The sequence below is a fragment of the Neoarius graeffei genome, chromosome 17 (genome assembly GCF_027579695.1).
Source record: "Neoarius graeffei isolate fNeoGra1 chromosome 17, fNeoGra1.pri, whole genome shotgun sequence".
Taxonomy (NCBI): domain Eukaryota; kingdom Metazoa; phylum Chordata; class Actinopteri; order Siluriformes; family Ariidae; genus Neoarius; species Neoarius graeffei.
In genome coordinates this window covers 5,851,589-5,873,933 of record NC_083585.1, presented here as the reverse complement: position 1 = coordinate 5,873,933, position 22,345 = coordinate 5,851,589, and the positions used below count along the sequence as shown (strand labels likewise).

At 38.9% G+C, this 22,345-nt stretch overlaps 1 protein-coding gene across 4 annotated transcripts in view; it reads right to left on the bottom strand.

Annotated features, from left to right (window-relative positions):
- Positions 1–22,345, bottom strand: part of LOC132901310 (zinc finger protein 850-like) — an 808,362-nt gene that overhangs the window by 57,978 nt on the left and 728,039 nt on the right. For 2 of the 4 annotated variants that reach the window (XM_060943618.1, XM_060943617.1), the window contains one exon: positions 252–423. In XM_060943618.1, the coding sequence (XP_060799601.1) occupies positions 252–411 (160 nt within the window). In that variant the 5' untranslated portion in view covers positions 412–423. Of the gene's footprint in view, positions 1–251; positions 424–1,313; positions 1,328–22,345 lie in introns of those variants that run through there. The other 2 variants (XM_060943616.1, XM_060943619.1) reach the window with 2 other exon arrangements.

The window sequence follows — 22,345 nt, the reverse complement described above, 5'->3', positions numbered from 1 at the left end:
TTTTTCTCACCGCTCCAGGAATGCTCCAGCAAAGTTCGGACGGTGTGACCGGGGCCTTACACTCTCTATAGACAAAGTTCACACCATCAATATCAAATTCAATTTAATTTTGTCATAGTTTGTTGATTAAATAATCAGAGACTGAGGCTACATCCCAAATGTACTGTATTGGACTTTAAGTGCACTAGTTAGTGTGTAGGGTAGAATAAACAGTGAGTGTTACTGAGCACCAGAGAGGGCTGATGTCTTACAGAGGTGGTCTTTATTGTCATGATCTTCCATGTTAATGGAAAGACATTCAGGTGGGTTGTCGAGGTCGTCTCCATGGTTGGAGATATTCAGCTCCAGTGTCTCCTCTTTCTTCACACGGACTTCTGATGTCCCTCCATCTTTGGATGTCTCTGTGTTCATGTCTTCACACACCTAAAGATCAAACAACAAATTTGTTAGGGCAGGACGGCATCCATCCCACTCGGGAAGGTGCTGCTCTCATTTCTCACAGCATAGCTCATAGTCTCAGAACAGGCCCAGTTAATCTGTGACAATCCAGAGCCAAGGACAGGGAGCAGACAAACAGACTAAACGGACTGTCTGCTAGCTGCACAGAGTCATCACTCAGGTTCCACTATGTTGAGACTGTGTCTGTTCCCTGAGCGATACAAAAAAGGAGAAATACTCAAAGTTTGTTCTAGTAATCTAATTAATATAAAATTAGATCATACTGACTGTACAGCCACTGCCAGCACCTTTGATCTAAACGTAGAACGATTAAATATTAGATCTCTTATATCTGAAGTGCTAATTGTTAATGAACGTATCACTGATCAGGAGTTTAATGTACTGTTTAACAGAAACATGGATGAAAACAAATGAGTATACAGCATTAAATGCAACTAGTCATCCTGGTTACAGTTATATACACACCAGCCTTGTCTAACTGGTAGAGGAGGAGGCGTCGGGGTTATTTATAATGATTATCAAGGTGTAACACAAAAACCTGGACATAAATTCAATACGTTTGAAGTTCTTCATGCTAACAACATATGTATTACAGTTAAATTATGTTGATTACTGTTAAAAATTGCATTCGGTACACATCTGCACCATACCGAAAGTCCTGTACCGAAACAGTGCAGTACGAATACATGTACCATTACACCCCTACAAGATGATAAACTGGAGCACAGCAGGAGACAGACATAAGAAGCTGTTGCCTCCAATCAGCCACACCTGGTCCTTTCCTAGCTAGGTATTTATTGTTCCCCTGGACACAATACACTCCAGGTCAGTAGAAGGTGCACACACACACTAACACAAAGAGTAAATACTGGCTCCAACACGCATCACTGCTCACAGTGTGGAAAAAGTTCTTCTCATCAGAGCAGTCTCCAAATACACCAGTGTAGGCCTGTAATGATAATCAATAAATCAATTAATCGCACGATAACTTTTAATGAGCTCGATAACTTTTCCGGCTGCGATAATTTCTATTTGCATGCTTGTTTGTTTTCCTCGTCTGTCTCTCTCTCTGCCAAAGAGACTGAATGTCAAAAGGCTTCTAATCGGTCTCTACTGACTCCTCTCGTTTCCAGGTCTCCAACCTTTTTTCCTCTGAGAGCTACTTTTACAAAATAAAAATGGCTGAGAGCTACTCATGTTTTGTAACATTTATTCTCATCGCTCATTTCGAACAAACAAACTCAATAAGCTATCTTTTCCTGAACATTTACAATATGTTACTGTCCACATCTCACATTCTGTATTAAAACATCACAAAAATATTATCGTTGTTATTATTATTACTACAAATACAGATATTGTTACTTATTCATTTATCATTGTTGTATATGTCCATGTCCCTGTATCACACTTCACAAAACTATTTACATGCACCAAGACATCTGAAAATGAAATGTTATCATGGATCACTTACAATTTCTACAAACCAAGAATCAAAAACTTTACCCAACAAAAAACTTTGGAAAGTCCGGGTCCGCTTTGCAGTGCGCAATAAATCCGGAGTGACGACCTGTCATTGCAGGTGCTCCGTCAGTTGTAACAGACACCAGCTTTTCAATAGGGATCTTTTTTCCACAAAGTAATCCTTTACTGCGTTATAAATATCAACTCCCCTGGTTGTAGTTTTCAATGGGAGTAAGGTCAAAAACTCCTCTTTGGAGGAAAAGTCGTCAAACACCATCCGAATGAAAACAGCCAGCTGGGCTGTATCACTGAGGTCCACAGACTCATTGCACTGAATAGAGAACCATTTGCACCTGTTCATGTCCGACTCCAGCTGTTTTACTGCATCCGCAGACAGCGCAGACACTCCTTGCCATGGTATTGGCACCAAGCTGTACATCGGCAATAGCAGACAAAATTTCCTCCTTATTTTTATGGTCCCTGAACAACGTTTCAGCCACTGCGGTCATGGCCTCCTTTACGATCCCGCCATCGGTGAACGGCTTTTTCTGCTTCGTTAAAACGTGCGCCACTTTAAACGAAGCCTTGGTTGCTGAATTGGCCTTCTTCGCCGGTTTGGTGAACAGAGACTGTTGCCGTTGAAGCGTTGTCTTCAGCTCCGTTATCTTGTCTTTTCGTAGACTGCTACCCGCAGGAATGTCCCGCGAAAAGTTGCCGTGGACTTTGGTGAAATGGCGCTCCACATTACATCTTTTACTGACGAACACGCTGGCACCGTAGATCAGACACACACACACACTTGTCGTTAACATTTGTAAAACAAAATTCTGTCTCCCATTCTTGGTGAAAATGGTACATTTTAATCCGCTTGTTGGTTTGGACACTTGTCAGTCATGCACTTGATGCATCTTGTGACCCCTTGATGTGGTGGCATGACAATCAAAAAAGATATCCTTTGTTGGCCAACTTGGCTCAAAAATACATGTGCATTTGTGCAACAAGCCCCAGCTCAGAGAGAATGTTTAGCACAGCTGGCAACATTGCTATACCTGAGAGATTCTGCCTTAAGCCACACAAAGTCAACATGTTGGTATTTCTTGCTTGGAATCTGCCAGACTAAAGTAGCTACGGATTTACATATGACCTGATGAGGCGTCTGCTGTTATTAATGTGGAGTGTTTTTGTTGTTAGTTTGCACTTTTTGTTTACAAAGGTCCTAACTGGCAGTTTGTTTTCCCTGTCTGAGCCTAATGTTTAATATCGTTTAAGGGCAATTTTGTTACAGAGACTTATGCCATGTACACACGTAGCCGGGTATTTTTAAAACCGAACATTTCCCCCCCTCCGTTTATAAAAATGTTTTATCCACACCACCTCGTCTTCGAAAAAAATCCCTTCCACACATAACCGAACATCTGCGTTTTCAATCACATTCATAAGCATTCCCAACCTGTAGATGGCATTATTTCCCCAAATCCTACCCCCTAATCACATCGCCTGTGCTCTTGGAGCAGTAGTTGGGCTTCTAAAATTAAACATGTAAATAGCACCTGCACAATAATTAACGCTTTCAAGGCGCTCCTCCGATCCATTACTCTTTAGCTAGCCGCACACTACGCCGATTTTCAGCGTACCGAGCCAACTGAAGTCGCGAGTCAGGCGTAAAGACTAGTTTTCGATGGTACCGACTCATCTCACAGCCGATTCGAAAAACTAATCGGGAGCCAGACTGATCGGCGAGAGTCGCTAGCAATAGCCAATCATATCTTTCGCATATAACACGTGACATCATTAAACACAATTTCTAGCGCGAGAAATACGTGTTGGTAGCACCTAATGCAGGTATATACTGTAATTCCATAGACTGAAGCTTTATCCATAGACACAGTGGGCTGGAAAGCCACTCTGCTCAAGTTGTGTGGTTGAATTCCAAATCGCTTTAACTCCCCTATATAAGTGCACTATTTAAGGTTGGAAATAATAGCTCATGCAGCCTAGATAGTGCGCTACATATTCCATGTTGTGTCATTTGTAATTCAGCCTGTAGCATCTTCAAGTGTTGGATTTAACAGTAACTATATCCAATAGCCAATCACAAAGCTATTAAGTTGTCACGTGTCGCTTCAGTCGCGACTGCACTCGTCAACAGTCGGGGGATATGTGCGTGCCCTGTCGGGAGTCGGCTCTGAAATGGGTCGGTTCGGTACCGCGTGGATCGCCGTAGTGTGCGGCTAGCTTAAGTCCATGCTTAATCTGGCTTCTGCAGTAAACAAAGGTCGCACGTTTGACGTCAGGGCAGATTTGTTGTCATTTTTTTGGTGCAGATTGTGACGTTCTAAAACGCAAACCTCCGGTTATCTCTGTCCACACGAAAAGGCATACACGGAGTTTTCAAAAATCTTCACTTTGCCCGGAGTTTTTTAAAATATTCGTTTTTGATGTGTTTTCATGTGGATGACAGGCCAAAACGTAGAAAAATATCTTCGATTTAGCAGATACCCGGCTACGTGTGGACGGGGTCTAAATAATCCATTTTATTTATTGTTTTGGTTGTGTTTGATTTCTATTCAAGTGCAGTTTTTTGTTAAGTCCTTGCCGTAAGCCAGACTACATTAGGTTATTCTTATGTTAACAAGTCCATTTTATTTATGCCTATTGTTTTTGGTTGTCTTACAGTTCCTGTGTTAAATTTTCTTTAGAAAGTAAAGTTTATTGATCTTTGAAAGGGTGTATTTGCATTATTATTCCATTATCATTATATTAGTTGAAAATGGTCTTAAAATGTCAATATTATTGCTTATCGCAATAATTTCTTGGTCAATTAATCGTCCAGCAAAATCTGTTATCGTTACAGGCCTACACCAGCGTGTTCACAAAGGAGAGAAGCCATATTACTGCTCACACTGTGGGAAGAGTTTTACGATGCAGAGCCATCTCCAAATATACCAGTGCATTCACACAGGAGACAAGCCAGATCACTGCTCACAGTGTGGAAAAATGTTGACTTATTCAGTTACATTTCAGACCCACAAGTACACTAAGTCAGAGACATTCCATGATTTAAAAGTTGTTAAATTAAATATGCTTATTATTATGTGTTTGCTGAAAATGACCTGTACTTTTATCCTTATTGTTCATATATGGCCACATATATTAAAACAATCTTATAGTAATGTTTTCTTTTGATCTTATGTAGTTATTTCAGGGTTCTCCACTTTTCAAAAATAAAAGGTGGTGGCGGAGCCCCGGTGTGGGGCCAGGGAGGCAAAGCCCCCCTGGAGCTGACGGACTTTGGGCTTTTTTGACAGTGAAGCTGGCCAATAAATGTATAGGAAATGCTAAATCATTGTTAAAATCATTTTACAAAAAAACAAACAAACACATTCTTACTGTACATATCTTTATTGTCAATGTGAGACTCATAACAGTGACATTTCAGTTGAGACTGATGCGCCTGTCTCCTGATGGGCTTCCATCACAAGTACTGACTGCCTTCTGTTTAGGTGGATTTGATGCAGCCTCTTCATTAACCCTTTTCTCCTCCTTTTTCACCAACCATTGGCGCAAATCCATTTTCAGATCTCACTTGATTAAAAAAAAAATAAAAATGGTGGATTTCAAAAAGTTTACACAACAATACTCCAGCCAGCTAGAGGTTGACATTTTTTTTTTTTGATGTGCGCTGTCTAACCTCTAGCATCTTAACGCTAAAAATAAGGAGCAAATTTTCACGCATCACAATAATGCTGAAAAGCTGCAAATATGCTGTCAGTTTCAAATATAAACATACATTCTTGATTATTTCTGGAGCAGTTGATAATTATTTATTGATCCTATGCCAAATCATGCTCTAAAATTGCATAATTTTAATGTAATAAACATTTTATTCTTGCAATGAACAGTGAACTTCCTACACGTGCTGCAATCCAAAAGCTGTGGTAATTACAAAATGCAGAATCCGTAATGTATTGAGCGAAACGAGTATGACATAGCAGGGTCATTCCATGCCAAATCAACAAGAGGTTATGCTCGACCATCTCAGATTTATATGAAATTTGGAGGGCTCAGAGATACTATAAAAAGTTAATCCCCAAAACTTGAGCTTCCTATCACCAATAGTTTCAGAGATACAGGCATTTGAATTTTTCGATTTTTTTGTTTTTTGCTCAAAACATATATATTTCAAAGTGCAATATAATCTTTATTATGCAAGATAGAAACCTAAAATTTTGCACAGAGAGACTCAATGTCTTGTACTACAAGCTTCAACTTAGAATTTCAATGGTCATTGTATATTAGATGGTGATTTTAACAAGGAAATTAAAAAGACAATTTTGCATTTTTTATTCATTCTGGAAGCTTGCCTGTGGCAGTAATGCTTAAACTAAGAATGTTATTCAAATCTACACAGAAATATCTACCAATTTCAGTTTTACCAAGTCTCCACTATTCCTAATTTGTCTGTAACAGGGTTTTGAAATTCGCCGATTTCTAAAACATGCCACTTTCAGTAGCAAGAAATCCAATGTGGGATAGCAGTTAGGAACTTGTAAATTTTTTTCAGTAATCCCCAAGACCCATATTTTATATTTCCAAATTTTTTGTTCTATGTCTCTCAAGTATTTTTAAACTACAGGGGTTTAAAAAATCCATTTTCACCAAATTCGAATTTTTGATATATTTTCATATAACTGATATTTGAGAGTTAATAAATGCTTCAATAAGGCTCAAGTAGGTTAGGAGACATGTTTCTTCCTCAATTTTAAATAAAATTTCAATTAATGCTCAGTATTAATTTTGTAAATTGATTTTAATCTAAGACTGTGTAACATTAGCAATCAATGACCAGCTATTGTGTACCAGTCAACAGCCAGCCTTATCAATATCAACACAGCACAATAGGTGACCTTTGATACCAGAACAGGTGGCTCATATCTTATAGTTTTAGAGTCTGTAAACTGCATACTTGTTCAGATAACATTATATTGCTTGGATTATATTAAATACATTGTAATACAGAGCACTGAGAAAACTTACCAATGTTATTAACTGAATGTGTTTCTTTGCAAGGATTGGATATTTTGAATAGTTGACTAGGGAATTTAATTGTAGTTGCTTTCAATTTGAGATCAGTATAAATGAGTTTGTTCTTAGACATCTAGAAATGGCTGAACTTCCTCCCTGTTCTATAGGAATTGGACTAAAAGATTTTGACTGCCATAAACTAACATACAACAGAAATTGTAAGTTAAGTGATTTATATGAAAAATGACTGACTTCTTTAGTTTTTTAATATATATATATATATATATATATATATATATATATATATATATATATATATATATACACACACACACACACACACACACACACATATACATACACACACTCACTGAAAAATGTGAAATGTTCATATATTTAGCTTATTTCAAAATGATATTTTTAAAACCATATTTCTGTGACATGAACACAAGTAAAATGTTTCCTTATCTTTACAAATCATTTAGTTGCATTTATAAGTCCTTAATCATCAATAAAATGGAAATAATATCAAAAATTCGAATTTGGAAAAAATGGATTTTTTAAACACCTGTAGCTCAGAAATACTTGAGAGACACAGAACAAAAACTTGGAAATATAAAATATGGGTCTAGGAGATTACTGAAAAAAATGTACAAGTTCCTAACTGCTATCCCACATTGGAATCCATGCTACTGAAAATGGCATGTTTTAGAAATCGGCGAATTTCAAAACCCTATTACAGACAAACTAGGAATAGTGGAGACTTGGTAAAACTGAAATTGGTAGATATTTCTGTGTAGATTTGAATAACATTCTTAGTTTAAGCATTACTGCCACAGGTAAGCTTCCAGAATGAGTTAAAAATGCAAAAAATGCAAATTTGTCTTTTTAATTTCCTTATTAGAATCACCATCTAATATACAATGACCATTGAAATTCTCTTGAAGCTTGTAGTACGACATTGAGTCTCTGTGCAAAATTTTAGGTTTCTATCTTGCATAATAAAGATTATATTACACTTTGAAATATGTATGTTTTGAGCAAAATGCAAAAAAAAATCGAAGAATTCAAATGCCTGTATCTCTGAAACCGTTGGAGATAGGAAGCTCAAATTTTGGGGATTAACTTCTTTTAATAGCATCTCTGAGCCCTCCAAATTTCATTGAAATCTGAGATGGTCAAGCATAAATTTGTCAGATATTTGTTGATTTGGCATGGAATGACCCAGCATATGTTTACACGTCTCATCTCATTATCTGTAGCCACTTTATCCTGTTCTACAGGGTCGCAGGCAAGCTGGAGCCTATCCCAGCTGACTACGGGCGAAAGGCGGGGTACATCCTGGACAAGTCGCCAGGTCATCACAGGGCTGACACATAGACACATAACCATTCACACTCACATTCACACCTACGGTCAATTTAGAGTCACCAGTTAACCTAACCTGCATGTCTTTGGACTGTGGGGGAAACCGGAGCACCCAGAGGAAACCCACGCGGACACGGGGAGAACATGCAAACTCCGCACAGAAAGGTCCTCGCCGGCCACAGGGCTTGAACCTGGACCTTTTTGCTGTGAGGCGACAGCGCTAACCACTACACCACCGTGCCGCCCCCAGAGCCACTCTTTCAAAATAAATAACACATTAAACAGGGGCTTCAAAGTTTGGGAGAATAGCAGGGTACAAATAATTTACAGCAGGGTGCAAAATGGTAAAATGTCTGCCAATGGCAGACATAATGCACGCCAAGTGTGCAGGGGGGGTTTCAAAGGGGGATGCGCCCCCCTTTGGGCACGGAAAATTTTATGAAATGCACTGAGAAATGGTGGCCTCTGGTAACTTTTAACAGTGAAAATAAAGGGTAATCAATACTATTTGGAAACTTGAAATATGAAACCATACCTCAGGCATTTTATCAAATTTCAGAAATATTTGCAAACAAACACATAAGTAGTCCGATTGAAATCCACATATGGATGATATAATAATTTTAAGTCTGATGTGCACTTTGACTAAGCTAAGGTGACAAGTTTCTCCAGATTCTCTAATACTATTGAAGAGTATGGTGAAATCTTGAATACAGATGAACAACAAAACAACTTCAATTATAATCAAAATGTTTATTTTTTGGCAGTCTATAAACTGTTACATAAAATGCTACATCAGCTGACTTCATCATTATTAAAAAACAGCAGCTAGCAGCACTCATTGACAGTCTCAGCATTTCTATTGAAAATAACTTTTATCCAAATCTCATCAACCTAATCATGTAGGGGCCTACTGAATAGAAATTATATAAATATAGTTATTTAGTGCGGGTTAGGCACAACAAATATTATGTGTATGAGAGAGAGAGAGAGAGATGCAAGTACGAATTTTTCATGGGGCGGGATGGTTTGGAACAGGTCATCTAAAATTGGGATAACATTTACCCGGGACGGGTATTTGAGGCGGGTCGTCTAGCTTAAGCTTGATTAGCGTTGTTACGCACGCAGTTTGTTTTTTCGAGCAGCTGTCAAACGCAGAGTCAACTTTACGATCTGCGATTATAATGTCTTAAGCAAGGCTGAGAAACGGTGGACTAAGACGTATTTATTTTTCTATATCAACACAATGACAGAATAAATTTGCGTTCAAAACATACTTACCTTTCCCTCTAGACCTTTTTAGCCACGTATCCAGCATGGAGCCGCTTGCAACTCTCTTCGTCGCCATTTGTGAGTCACATGGTGGTATGAACCATTCACAGTCCATGGAACACTCAAAGCCAATCAGAGTACGGCTTACATATGGCACAAGGGGCAGTAATGGCTGCACTCATGGCGAGGGTGTAAACAAAGTTGACACGGCAACGGACATACATGACATAGTGGATGTAATTTACGTTCACAACTTTTTTTTGCCGTCAGAAATATTTAATATTAAATTTTGTGACTCGACTGACAATAGCCGGCGGCATAACAAGCCACAGACGGCGATTTGCCGCCGGTGACCGGCTACTTTTGAGACCGCAGATTAAATACAGTATGTAAAAAAGGCACTTTCAACACAAAACATGGTATGCACAAATTTCCCATGCAATAGGTTTAGACTTTTGCATTTTTTAACATGTTGGAAGTATATTGCATTATACAGTAAAAATGTTGCATTATATAGTACACTGCAGTATTTTGTAGTATGCCTTTTTCATGTGCAAACTATTGCATTTGCATTTGAAATATTGCATTTACTGCAGTAATACTGCAGAAAAAAAGCATTTGATACTGCAGTACCACGCAGGTTTTTTCATAAGAGGGAGTTTTCGACTTCACATCATCTGCAAACATTCTAGGCTACCATTGACAGAAGTTACCGACTGCCCTTAAGATATACAACACGCTACATTTTGTTGAGCACATCAATAAAGTGGTACTTATCATAGTGATTCAATGAGAGCGCGAGAGGAATTGTAATCAGGTTTCGTTGGTTACCGCATCGAATATGAAACCTCGAGTGACGGCTTCGAAGTTAAATGAAGAACTAGCCTGTACTGTTGGTGTTGTAAATGCACAAAATAACGGCTAGGAAGCTCGAGTACACGTGAAACAACCGTTTCTGTTACAAATATAGGAAGGCCGTGCATAACAGTAAAAGTGTTACGCACTGCTTTCCAGTTAGCTAAAACTTCTTATTGCAGTACTTTAACGGGCGTGTGTGGGACGGTGTTAGCACCTGTTGCTCCTTGGTGACTGATGTCTATATCAATATTGCACACCGTGCAGAATGTGTGGCTGGGTAACTGCGACTGTGTGAGACAAGGCCACCTCTCTCGATAGCTTTCCAGAAATCTTTGGGGTTTCCGAACACGTTTGGCGCTCGGTTCAGGCTCCATATGTTCAGTTTTTGTCTGAAACATGCATGTGGGAAAGCCTGAAGTATTGCAGCATATTGAGTTGGTGAACGACTGCTGCACTCAAGTCAGAGACGTGAAGGAGGAAGGGGAGGGGGTGAAGAGGGCAGAGCCACACCCTCTGGAAGAGGGGCGGGGGGATTGGGCAAAGCGTTCCACTCTGGCTTTGAGTTTTCTCACAGATCAGCGGTATCAACTGCAGCGAGAACTTGACTGAAATGCGAGCTCGGACGATATGCGTACTTTTTAATGTGAAAACGTACAGTCGTACAATGAGGTAAAAATTCGTAGTGGCTACGCAAGATGCGTACAGGTTGGCAGGTATGGTTGAATATTCAGCGTACAAATGTATTTTCAGCTCTTAAAAATGACCGAGGTCCGGACCGCGGGGGCCTCAGAGCTGGCTGCGGCCATGGAGATGAACAAGACGCTAATAGGAAGATAAGACAGTTCAATGACAAATGGAAGTTCGGGCAAGATTGGCTAGTTCATAGCAAAAACGAAAATACCCTGTACCGCGAAGACTGTAGAAAGTCTGGCAAAGACAGGCACCAGCAATTTTAAACTCGAAACTATAAAGGACCACGAAAAGTCAAATGCACACATCGGTACTATAACATCAAAACAGGCGAAGACAGCTGGTTCACTACAGGACCGCATTGCTTTCAGTCCCTGGTGGTCATGAAGTCAGCTGAGCTGGAGAGGATGGCGCTGCTGTTTAGAAACGTTCACACGATTGTAAAGAAGTTGATCTACCCCCAGCTATCAACTTATAGCCTGCTGGAAGCCTCGGGTCACAAAGACCATTTTTCATGGACCATTCAGACTTATCTGATGATGAATGTAATGAGGACATTTAATGTCTCTCTCTACACATGTTCTCTCTCTCTCAAACACACACACACACACATACACGAGTGCATCTCAAAAAATTAGAATACCATGAAAAAGTTCCTTTTTTTTCATAATTTAATTCAAAAAAGGTAAACTTTCATATATTCTATATTCATTACATGTAAAGTGAAATATTTAAAGCCTTTTTTGTTTTAATTTTGATGATTATGGCTTATAGCTCATGAAAATCAGAAATCCAGTGTTGGGTTTATATGGGTATTGTTCTTGACCAAGAGGGCAGTAATTTGTTAGAGTGGTGACAGAGTTAAGGATTAACTTAAGGTTCAGTTAAAAATTACCTTCTGTCTCAGCTGGACATTGTTTGGGAACATTTTGTTTATTTTTTGATATGAATGTGTATTCATTCAGAGAGGTGTCTGAAAGATTCACCAAGGTCTGTTTTGGTGTCAGATCGACCCACACACACACTGAAATGGTAGAATTAAGGTTCATGTTTATGTTAATTCATGTTTAGTTGAAACTTAGGTTTATAGCTTCTTAAAAGCTTGAAGTATACTATGGTAGTGATTTGGATCCCGTAATTAATGAATGCATTCCGTGATTAATGTTAGTTTTATAGTTTTAGATTAGTTTCATAATGACATTATAATTATAGTTAAGATCTTATGATTCTAAGGGTTTTTAGTTTAAAAGCATTAACCTAATTTAGTTATGAGTTTAATCCTGTTAGCTGTTTAATTGTTCTCTCTCTTTCAGACATATTCTCATTGTTCTTATGTTTAAGTTGTTCTTATTTTTTTATGTTTATTTTCTTATAACATTCTTTGTTTTAGCATTATTAAAGACATATTTGTTATTTTGCTTATGTTGATGAAATCAAGAGGTAATTTACTGACTTAACACACATTCATGTGTTAAGAAATTATGTTAAATTATTAGATCCTTTCTGTGCAAACTAGTGTCTTTGACCTTCTCTGAATAGACTCCGTAGACTAGACATTCTGTGTTTAGACATTCCATGCTCTATGTAATGAATATTAACCATAATATTGACCATAAGCCGAGACTCTGATATCTATCTGTACCTTACTATCATCAGAAATATATTAGATTATGATTGATTCAAGATCATTACACACTTCTACATACACACACACACATACACACACACACACACAAATGAAGACAAAACATAAACACAGAGATACTATAAGATGTTTCCAAGAATGTTTTCATTTCGACGAAGTGACTGTGCGAATAAACTGGCATGTGAAGCCTCTCTGGTTTTCCCCTGTCTGTTTCTATCGACCTGTTTCATTCGTCCTTGGATCCGAGGGGGCCCACGAAGGAATCGGGGTCTCTGACTGGGGTGAACCCCAACAATTTGGTGTCAGAAGTGGGATACTGCCAACCAGGTGAGTAAATTATTTTAATGTTTAATTTATAATTGATTGGTTAGACTTCCGCCTGGTTGGTAGTAATTTAAAAAAAGAGAAGAGACCCAGTTGTTTATAATTCTGGTTATGTTCTTGGTAAACCTCGTGTAGAGGCACGGGACGTTTCTATTTTGGGGAACCTCGTAGACTCTTGTTTACGGGACGGTGACAGGGCTTGGTAGAGCCACGGGAAGATTGGTAAACCTCGTAATTTGTTTACGGGAAGGTGACCCTCGTGAAGTGAAAGAGCTGTCACGGGAAGAGCGCGTTTTTAATCTTTGATTCCTTCGTGCAGCCACCATGGGGGGAAAAAATTGTATTATATTAATTGTATTGTATTATATTGTATTAAGGTACCCGGACCCCGAGAAAAAACCCACGGGATTGGATGAATTGCTGTGGTTTAGCATTCTACACAAATTCTAGACAGTTTGGCCGGCTCAGTTTTGATTTATCCTCATTCAGGTATTTGCAATCTCTAGGAGCTGTGTAATGTATCTTTAATTGTTATAGCATTTATATAAGGCATTACTGGATATGCACAAAATAATGAAACAACAAATCAGTACTCTGGACATGAACAGTTAGAACTGTGTTCCTGGTGTACATAAATGTCAAACCTTTGGTCAATCAAACCTGTATAACCAACTTCCAAAATCCTTATTTCCCTTATAAAATCCTTATAAGATGCAAATTAAAATGATTTACCTAAAATTTGAATGATAATTAACAATGATATATCCCAGGTACTTTTTATTCAATATTAATAATAATAAACTAAGAATGAATACAAAGCTTCAATGTTTGACAAAAAACCACAAAGTGTAAATGTTATGTGCTCTTTTATCATTGTGGGAATTGATTATAGCTCTAAATAAATACTGAAGGTTTTTTTTGTTAAAAAGAATCCGTATAACTTTATTTGTACGCCCGTATACTTTTATTGAATCAAATCCGTATAAAATACGGACATTCTGTATATTGTGCATTTTAATCTCAACGAAAGCTTCACTGAATCGATTCTTTAGAACAAACTCGCATGTGTGTGAATCAATTTACTTGATTCACTCTTGATTCTTCAGAAACTACGGAAACCTTATTTGTATTCCTGTTTTCAAATTGTAACAATAATCACACTTTCATGCTGCATGAAATTAAAGTATGAACTTTCCTCAACCCATTACGTGTGCATGAACTCAACAAATGCAGTGCGTCTGTATCGATTCGCTCGATCGAGTAAATTTATGTTTCGTCCCGAAGAAGATCCGAATCGTTTGTGAATCTCATCACTGTTAGAAATCCAAGAGAAGAGATCCTCTTCCCTTAACATCATCAGAGGAAAAATCTGCTTCTTAATCAGTTTCAGCGTTTGGTGAGTAGATCATCTGCATTTTATTTTATATTCATTGTGTGTTGATAGTCCGAAACTTGTAACTGGAAGGTTATCAGGAAAGTCACGAGTGGTCTGCGAGGTGATCTCTGAACAGGTCCCTGAGCAGTCTACAAGACTATTAATGTGTTTTAATAATTAATAGTGCAGCTATTAATGCAGTTTCATGTCTAGATCTTATAAATGATGAATACGAAGTTTTCAAAATTGTGATGAACTCCAGTTCCCATGATGCTTGTGAACTGGGCATGCGCACTGGATAAAAGAAAAAGCAGCTCTTTAGGGCAAAACTCTTGTCTCATCAGATTTGGGCAGTAATTCTATGCGTTCAGACCTTAAATAATGAAATAACTGTACAAGCAAATACAACACAAAAACCAATTTTTAAAACATTCACTTAAATTAAACAGACATGGTAAAAACAGAAGAAATATATTTAAGGCTTAGAGTTTGATTAATTTAGCCAAATCAAATATCACTTTCAGATTTGAAGATATTTATCAGGAATCATTTTTAAAATATTGAGTATTATACCACTTCCTGTTTAAAGGCATAATAAAAGGCATCAAATATATTTACCCTACGTGTGAATGGAAATGCCGAAAAGTTTAATGTTTAACCTAATGTTTAATGTTGATCTAAAACATTTTAAAACTGATCGTGTGGTGGTCTAGTGGTTAGGATTCGGCGCTCTCACCGCCGCTGGTGTAGTGGTATTTTTATTAATCATATGTAATTCTAACCTTTAAATATCCTATATACTCCTGTTTCTGATGCATTTTAGCGAAATGTGGACTTGTCTTGTCTGGGAAGCATGAAATTAGTTCAACAGCGAGCTAACCTGCTCTTTCGTCATAATATTTAATATAAATATAATATTTTGAATAATTGTTCCGTCTCTATAGTCTCTTTCTCAGTCAGCATTGAGATAAGGGCTCCCAGACTGTTACAGATAGCTATAATATAAACAACTCATGCAAGAACAGCAGGCAAGGACAGCCACAGAAATCTGCAATGGGCAGAGAAAATCATTATTTTTGGCACTTTCTCACAATAATAAATTTAATAAGTAATCTCTTTATATTACTAGGTAAATTCCATATACATAAAGTCGAAATGTCCAAGACAACCAATTCTCATTCTCATTAATACTGTTAATTGAATTAAAAATGTATTTTCAGTCTCTGTCACATATCGAATCCAACAAAGAGTGCTTATCAGCTATTCAATTTTATTCAAATTACATTCAGTGAAATTGTCATTTCAATTTGCCCTGTTTTTTTTCATCTTTTCTTTCTTTAAACTTATTGCTACTTGAGGCTAAGCTTAAACATGTTCCTCCTAATTTCGAACTATTGATATGAAATGCTCTGATTAACTGTTTGCTGAGTTTTAAACCTCCACACTTTTGCCTTTAAAGACCCACTGACACAACTTTTTACACCACGTAATATGTGTATTTATTGTTTTATTGCTGTATTGTGAAATAAAATATCCAAAACTCAACTTGAACAAAGGGTCGTCTTTGTAGAAAATCAAGAATTTCAGAGCCGATTTTGTGTTTTTTGCCCCGGCTTCTACAAGCGCCATGAGCCATTTGCCCGTTTTTGCCGCTAGGGCAAGTGACGTCACATCAGTGTATGTCGTTCTGGATTGCATGAAAACAAAACATGAAGCAGGGAAGCTATCGAGATTGTCTGCCCTCACGTCTATTAAAGATTCTGTTTAAACAGCATAATGTCTTAAACATATGGTCCTGGTCACGTCACACTATTGGTCCCACTCCAAAAAACATGTCTAAGCTCCTGTTAGATACAGTAGCTACCAGAAGTTTAGGTCATATTTATGCAGAAATATCAAAAACTCTAAAGGGTTCACAAACTTTCAAAAACATGCCGGATGACATCTTATATCTATCACTCCACACATATATTATGTATATTATCCTAACTAAATATATGAAACAAGGTATTGGCCTTTCAGTTGTTGTACATTACTGGTATTAGCTGCTTTGGCCTATTGATAAGTAATATGCAATGAAGACGCATTTGTGACATTACAACAAATTTTAAACAAAATACATGTATTGAATAACAACACATAGCCACGTACCCTGGCTCGTTCTCTTTTGGCAAAGGCACCACAGGACTTTCGCTTTTTGACCGCCCCTTCGGGGGGTCTGCCGTCATCTGTTTCTCTTTTGACAGATTGATTCGGCCCGGACCTGTCAAACAACGTCAGCACAGCTGACTCCTCCAACACCAGTGGATAAGTTGGATCAAACGTTCTTCGAGTTCTGGACGACAAAGTGAAACAGTGCTCCTCGAAATGTGCTGAACAGAGACGTGACCATTTTGTTGACTTCCAGTTCGCACCTGTTTTGGAAATGTTTCTTTCCCACTCTTTTGCTATTTCAGGGTGTTTTTTCCAAGGAAAGGAATGGAGTTTCACTCCTTCCGACGTGGTGTTAGAACACCCGTAAGCCACACATATAATCCCTTTTCGGTTAGACGCCATTTAACTTTTTCACGCAAGGAAATCACAACAAAACCACAGCTCAATATCACAAGACTTGTGAGAACTGAACCAACATAGTGACTTGTAAACAAAAACGACACACTGATGTGACGTCACTTCCGGCATCTCTGAATGAGCCCAGTTCATATCCAGGTCAATCTCCCTGCGCGAAATTTAAAATTACTTCTGATGTTTAAAACGGACAGTTAAACCAAGAATTAAAACCAGAATTTATCTTTGGAGTCATATATTGTTTGTTTAAAAATTAATACGAAATGACTGTCAGTGGGTCTTTAAAAACCACAGAGGATATGGAATGGATAGGCTTTTAATGTATTTAGTTAACCATAATTTTTTTCAGCAAGAAACAGAGTTAACAAACGTTTACTTGAATAACTTTTTGTTTATAAATCGGAGACTTGGGTTTATCTTTGTTTAACCATTAAGAAAAAAACGTCAGAAATTATCATGATTATGATACGTTGGCTTGTACAAGTATTCATGTGCATTCTGTTTATGATTTAATAAGCAATACCTCTCTCTCTGGATGTCATCCTACAGTCTCTTCTCAAGCAAGGCGTGGTGAGACACTTTACACAAGATTTACGTAAGATTAATGAATTGATTGTTTCTTCTGGGCAATTCCATGTAAATGTCAACCTCACCATGCAAAAATAAAGCAACATGTAATACATCAAAACCACTCCCAGAGATATCACCTAGGCCTGTATTTTACAGATGTGAATAAGTTGAACCAATTTGTAACCAACCTAATATGTCACTGTCAGTCTTTCTTTCTTATAATGTAAAACCCAAGCTAAAATCAACTTTGATCATGTACAATTCTATATTATTGCCACAAGCCACAGAAATATATGCTAAAATCCACAAAACAGCAAAACAATAGCCATCCTAAATATTATTTAAGAACTTTGATAGTTTTAGCTGATATTTAGAGAGTTTTTCAAAGGGTTATGGTGGTTAAATTGCTGATTTTCTAAACATATGCCATGTCTATTTCAGACGCGTCACATCCATAACGGAATTTCGTCACATCCATAACGCTGACTTTTCCTTCCGAAACTCTGCATGAAGTACAAAATATTTTAAACAAAGATTTTTTAATATTCACCTTGGACCCCTCTATCAAATGGATATCTCCATTTCGACATTAGGTTTACAATTTCACAGAGTTTGATAAAAATGTACAGTCACCCAAGAAAAGTGATACTTTTTCTGTCACATCCATAACGCATCTTTTATTGGCATTTTCTGGCATGCCCTAGATGTACTATGGGAATTGTTCTTGTTCTATCACTTCTCCAGTATGGTACAGCCTTAAAATATGCAACACCTGTTTAAATACTGGGAGACAATAAAACATGCACTGGGTCATTTGTTGCCATTTTGAGTTCAAGTGTCACGTCCATAACGCTGGAATTTCTCTTCTGTAATATCACATGTTCCTGCTCATCATTGTTTTTTTCCATTAATGATCTCTGTTCTGCCTTTTTTTTCACGCACATGAGGAGATAGCGTTTGGACTCAAGGTTCCATTTGACTCTCCTGCTGTTTTTTTTCAGCTGTAATTCATAACGTGCTCTGTGACCTTCTCCCTCCCTCAGGACTCTGTGGTCTGTGTGTTCTGGTATCTGCTGAGTCACCAGAAATCTGCCAAGACACTGACACTTGCGCCTGCTTCAACATCTGGCGCATAAGGGCTTTAAGGTTTCCAGAACCAAGCTGCAATATTGTATGGACACTTAAGTATTTGAACTTTTGAAGTTTTGAACTTTCTCAAGGCTGTCATTCTAGACACAAAACGCCCTGCTGGGTCAGAAAATGGATCCCTGACTGCTCTTTATATAACAAGCTTCTCCGTTCCGCAATCTCTCATCACGATCCACTGCAACATCCTTTGACCTGGACTGACGCTATGGTGGTCGCTTATCACTCCCTCAGAAGCACCCTTTGTTCCGCCCCTGGGTTACCTGCTCACTTCAAGCCCTTCCACGTCTATGCCTGTGAACACCAAGGCACAGCCTCTGGGGAGCATGGGGGGGGCGGGGGGGAATGCATCATTGTGCGTTTTTATCCAAAACATTAGACATTGTTGCTCAAGGCTTACCTGCGTGTCTGGGGGCTGTCTCCGCATGTGCTTTGATGGTTTTAGATGCGGAAAAATGGGTTTTGTCTCACCCATTGATCTTGCACTCGTCACATCAAGTTAAACAGGTGTTGCAAAATTTACAGACCCATTAAATTAATTTATCAGTAATTTAATAGATAATTAAATTAACATATGACTATTTATTCTCTGTTCTACTAACAAATTTGTGTCACATCCTCTTTGATAATGTAGGTCACGCTCTCGCACGCCTCCTTAATTCTCGGGATGATACTGGAGATGACATTGATATTGTCTGTCTAAAAATCGTGCATACTACTAGTATCAGGTCTGATCTCTTTCCCTCTAGGGATGGGGGAAGTACTCTGTTTTGATGGTTCTTGTTCTAAACCCTCAGACGGTTCTTGTTTTATAATTTATGATATTTATCAATACCTCTGTGGTTATTCTGTGTGTTCAATCAATATCAGCCTGATATTCTGCATGAGACATACGCTCTTTCTCATTTGATTTTTGTCATCTTGATTGTGGACAAATTCTCTAATGCCGCTTTTCCACTACAAACGCGGCTGAGCCGTGCCGTGCCGAGTCGAGCTGAGTCGGGCTGAGCGGGGCTGTTGGAGTTGCATTTCGACTACAACCGCGCTGAACCGTGCTGGCTGGAAGTGGGTGGACACATTGGGTGGAGTTAGCGAAAGTGGGTGGACGTCATGTGATGTCGTTAAGCAGCGCAAACAGTGACATCAGTGACAGTGGCGGAACAAGTCAGAGCCGGGCCGGGGGCGGGGCAAATGACCGGGCCCTTTATTAAAGCTTATCATAACATCATTTTAGGCTACAAAATGTCCGCAACTGCGGTGTTTACCAATTTCAACACTACCGGGTGCAACTATGTTATTTAGTACATCAAGTCCTTCAAACGAACATGTAACTCAGAAACAAAAAACATTAGGATACTGTACATGGCTCATAATAAAACATCAATAGCCTATACTGCGCACATTATTTGAAGGGCATACGAATGAGCGCTCAGAGGTTGCAACGGTGACAGGAAGAGTCAGAAATAAAAGGAGGGCAGTGCAAACCTCACTGAATGCACTGTGTTTACCAATTTCAACACTACCGGGTGCAACTATGTTATTTTGTACATTAAGTCCTTCAAACGAACATGTAACTCAGAAACAAAAAAACATTAGGCGACATACTGTACATGGCTCATAATAAAACATCAATAGCCTACTGCGCGCATTATTTGAAGGGCATACGACGAGCCTTGCGCTCCGCGAACTCGTGCACGATGCTCTGTATGTCACTGATTCAGTGATCTTTTAAGCGGTAGTCTCACGACCCGAATAGTAAACAATAAACATGGAGGACATGGAGTCGTTAGTGTTGCTGGTCTTGGTGCTGTGGCTTGTTGTCACCGACAACGCCAACAGATACTGGCAAGAGCGTATAGATGAGGCGAGGCGCATAAGGCTTCAGAAATTCTCGTAATTCGTAATTATTCTTCTTCCGGGTTTGCGGTGTTTACAGATCCCAGCGTGCTCGCGGGGCGTGTGTGGGCATGTGAGGACACTCCTCCTCACCAATCAGTGCACAGGGGAGTGTCTGCTCACGCCCCCAGCCTCAGTCGGCACGGTTTGGCTCGCTTCAGCCCCACTCCAAAACGGTGCGAGTTTTAGGGGCTAAGCAGGGCTGAAACGAGCTGAGTCGTGCTGGTTTTTGGTAGTCGAAACGCGAGCCGTGTCGGGCTGAAGTGAGCTGAAGCGAGCTGAAGTGAGCTGAAAAAGGGTAGTAGAAAAGGGCCATAAATGGGTAGAAGTTTTTCCCTGTTTTCGAGAGAATACGAAGGTTGTTACTCGTTTTAATACCTAGTTATAAAATAATAATAATGATACATTTTATTTAGAAGTGCCTTTCAAGGTACCTAAGAACACTGGACAGTAAAAAAGAAAGACAAACAATAAAAGCAGAACAATAAAATAATAAGAAATCAATAATAATAATTATTGTTATAGTTACGGGGTTTCAAATGCCATAGACTCAGACAAGGGTACCCGTTTTACCTCAAAAGTCACACAAAACCTTTGTAAGTATCTCTAAACTAAACTGGTGTTTTCACATTCCTAAATCCTCTGGTATCGTAGAACGTACTAATCGAACATTGAAAGACAAATTAATTAAGGTCATGCAGGACACAGGTTTGGTTCTGTAATCCATAATTCCTTCTGGCTGAAATTCGTGTGACACCAAGAAATTATTCTCCCCTGGAAGAAGGGAACTCTGGCTCCGGGTACCTCTGATTTGAAAATGCATATGGATGAGTATTCTGCAGCCCTTATAGATAAGTTGCATAAAATTTGTACCAAGGTCAATAATACAATATTATCTCCACCAAACACCCCTTTCACGTGGGAGACAGGTGCTGGTGTGACTTTTTAAAGTATTGATTTGGACAATTGGGAAAACAATATAATGGGCCTGCAGACATAGTTGCCATTACTTTTGCTGCTGTTTTAACTGATCTTTTTCCACAGTGGATCCATGCCACTCGATTGAAGAAGGCTCCATAACAAAGTTGTGTTACAATAACAAGTTTGCTGCTATTAACACTTTTTGTGTCCCTATCTAGTCTCCCTCTGGCCAGTTTTTCTCTCTCTCTCTCTCTCTCTATTTCTGAGCTCTACACAGATTCGACTGAGAATCCTCAAGACATTGTGAACAAAGAGGGGAAGAGATCTTGCGCCCCATTTGGAACCAATCATCCTCACTACAACCATGACAGTCCTCGTCACAGGTTTCGTGACTTCATTGTTGCTCGGGGCAGGGCTACCCGCCCGAGCCTTCGTGACTGCTTCATCTTTGCTCGGGGCAGGGTTACCCGCCCGAGCCTTCTGGACCACTTCATTGCTCGGAGCAGGGTTACCCGCTCGAGCTGGACTTCGAGACAACATCTTCTGGACTAACTTCGCTAACTGGACTGCACAAGCGCACACCACACGAATGTGTTACGTCTGTCATCTGATGCCGTCTTCTACTATTATTACACATCTCCATGCTCTGAAACTCTGTATTCTTACAGGACTCTGTTCTCACTATAGGTCGATATGCCTTCTAATTTCATTTTTCCCTCACTGTTTTAGAACAAATTACTCTGAAGGAAGTAGCGTGTATCTGG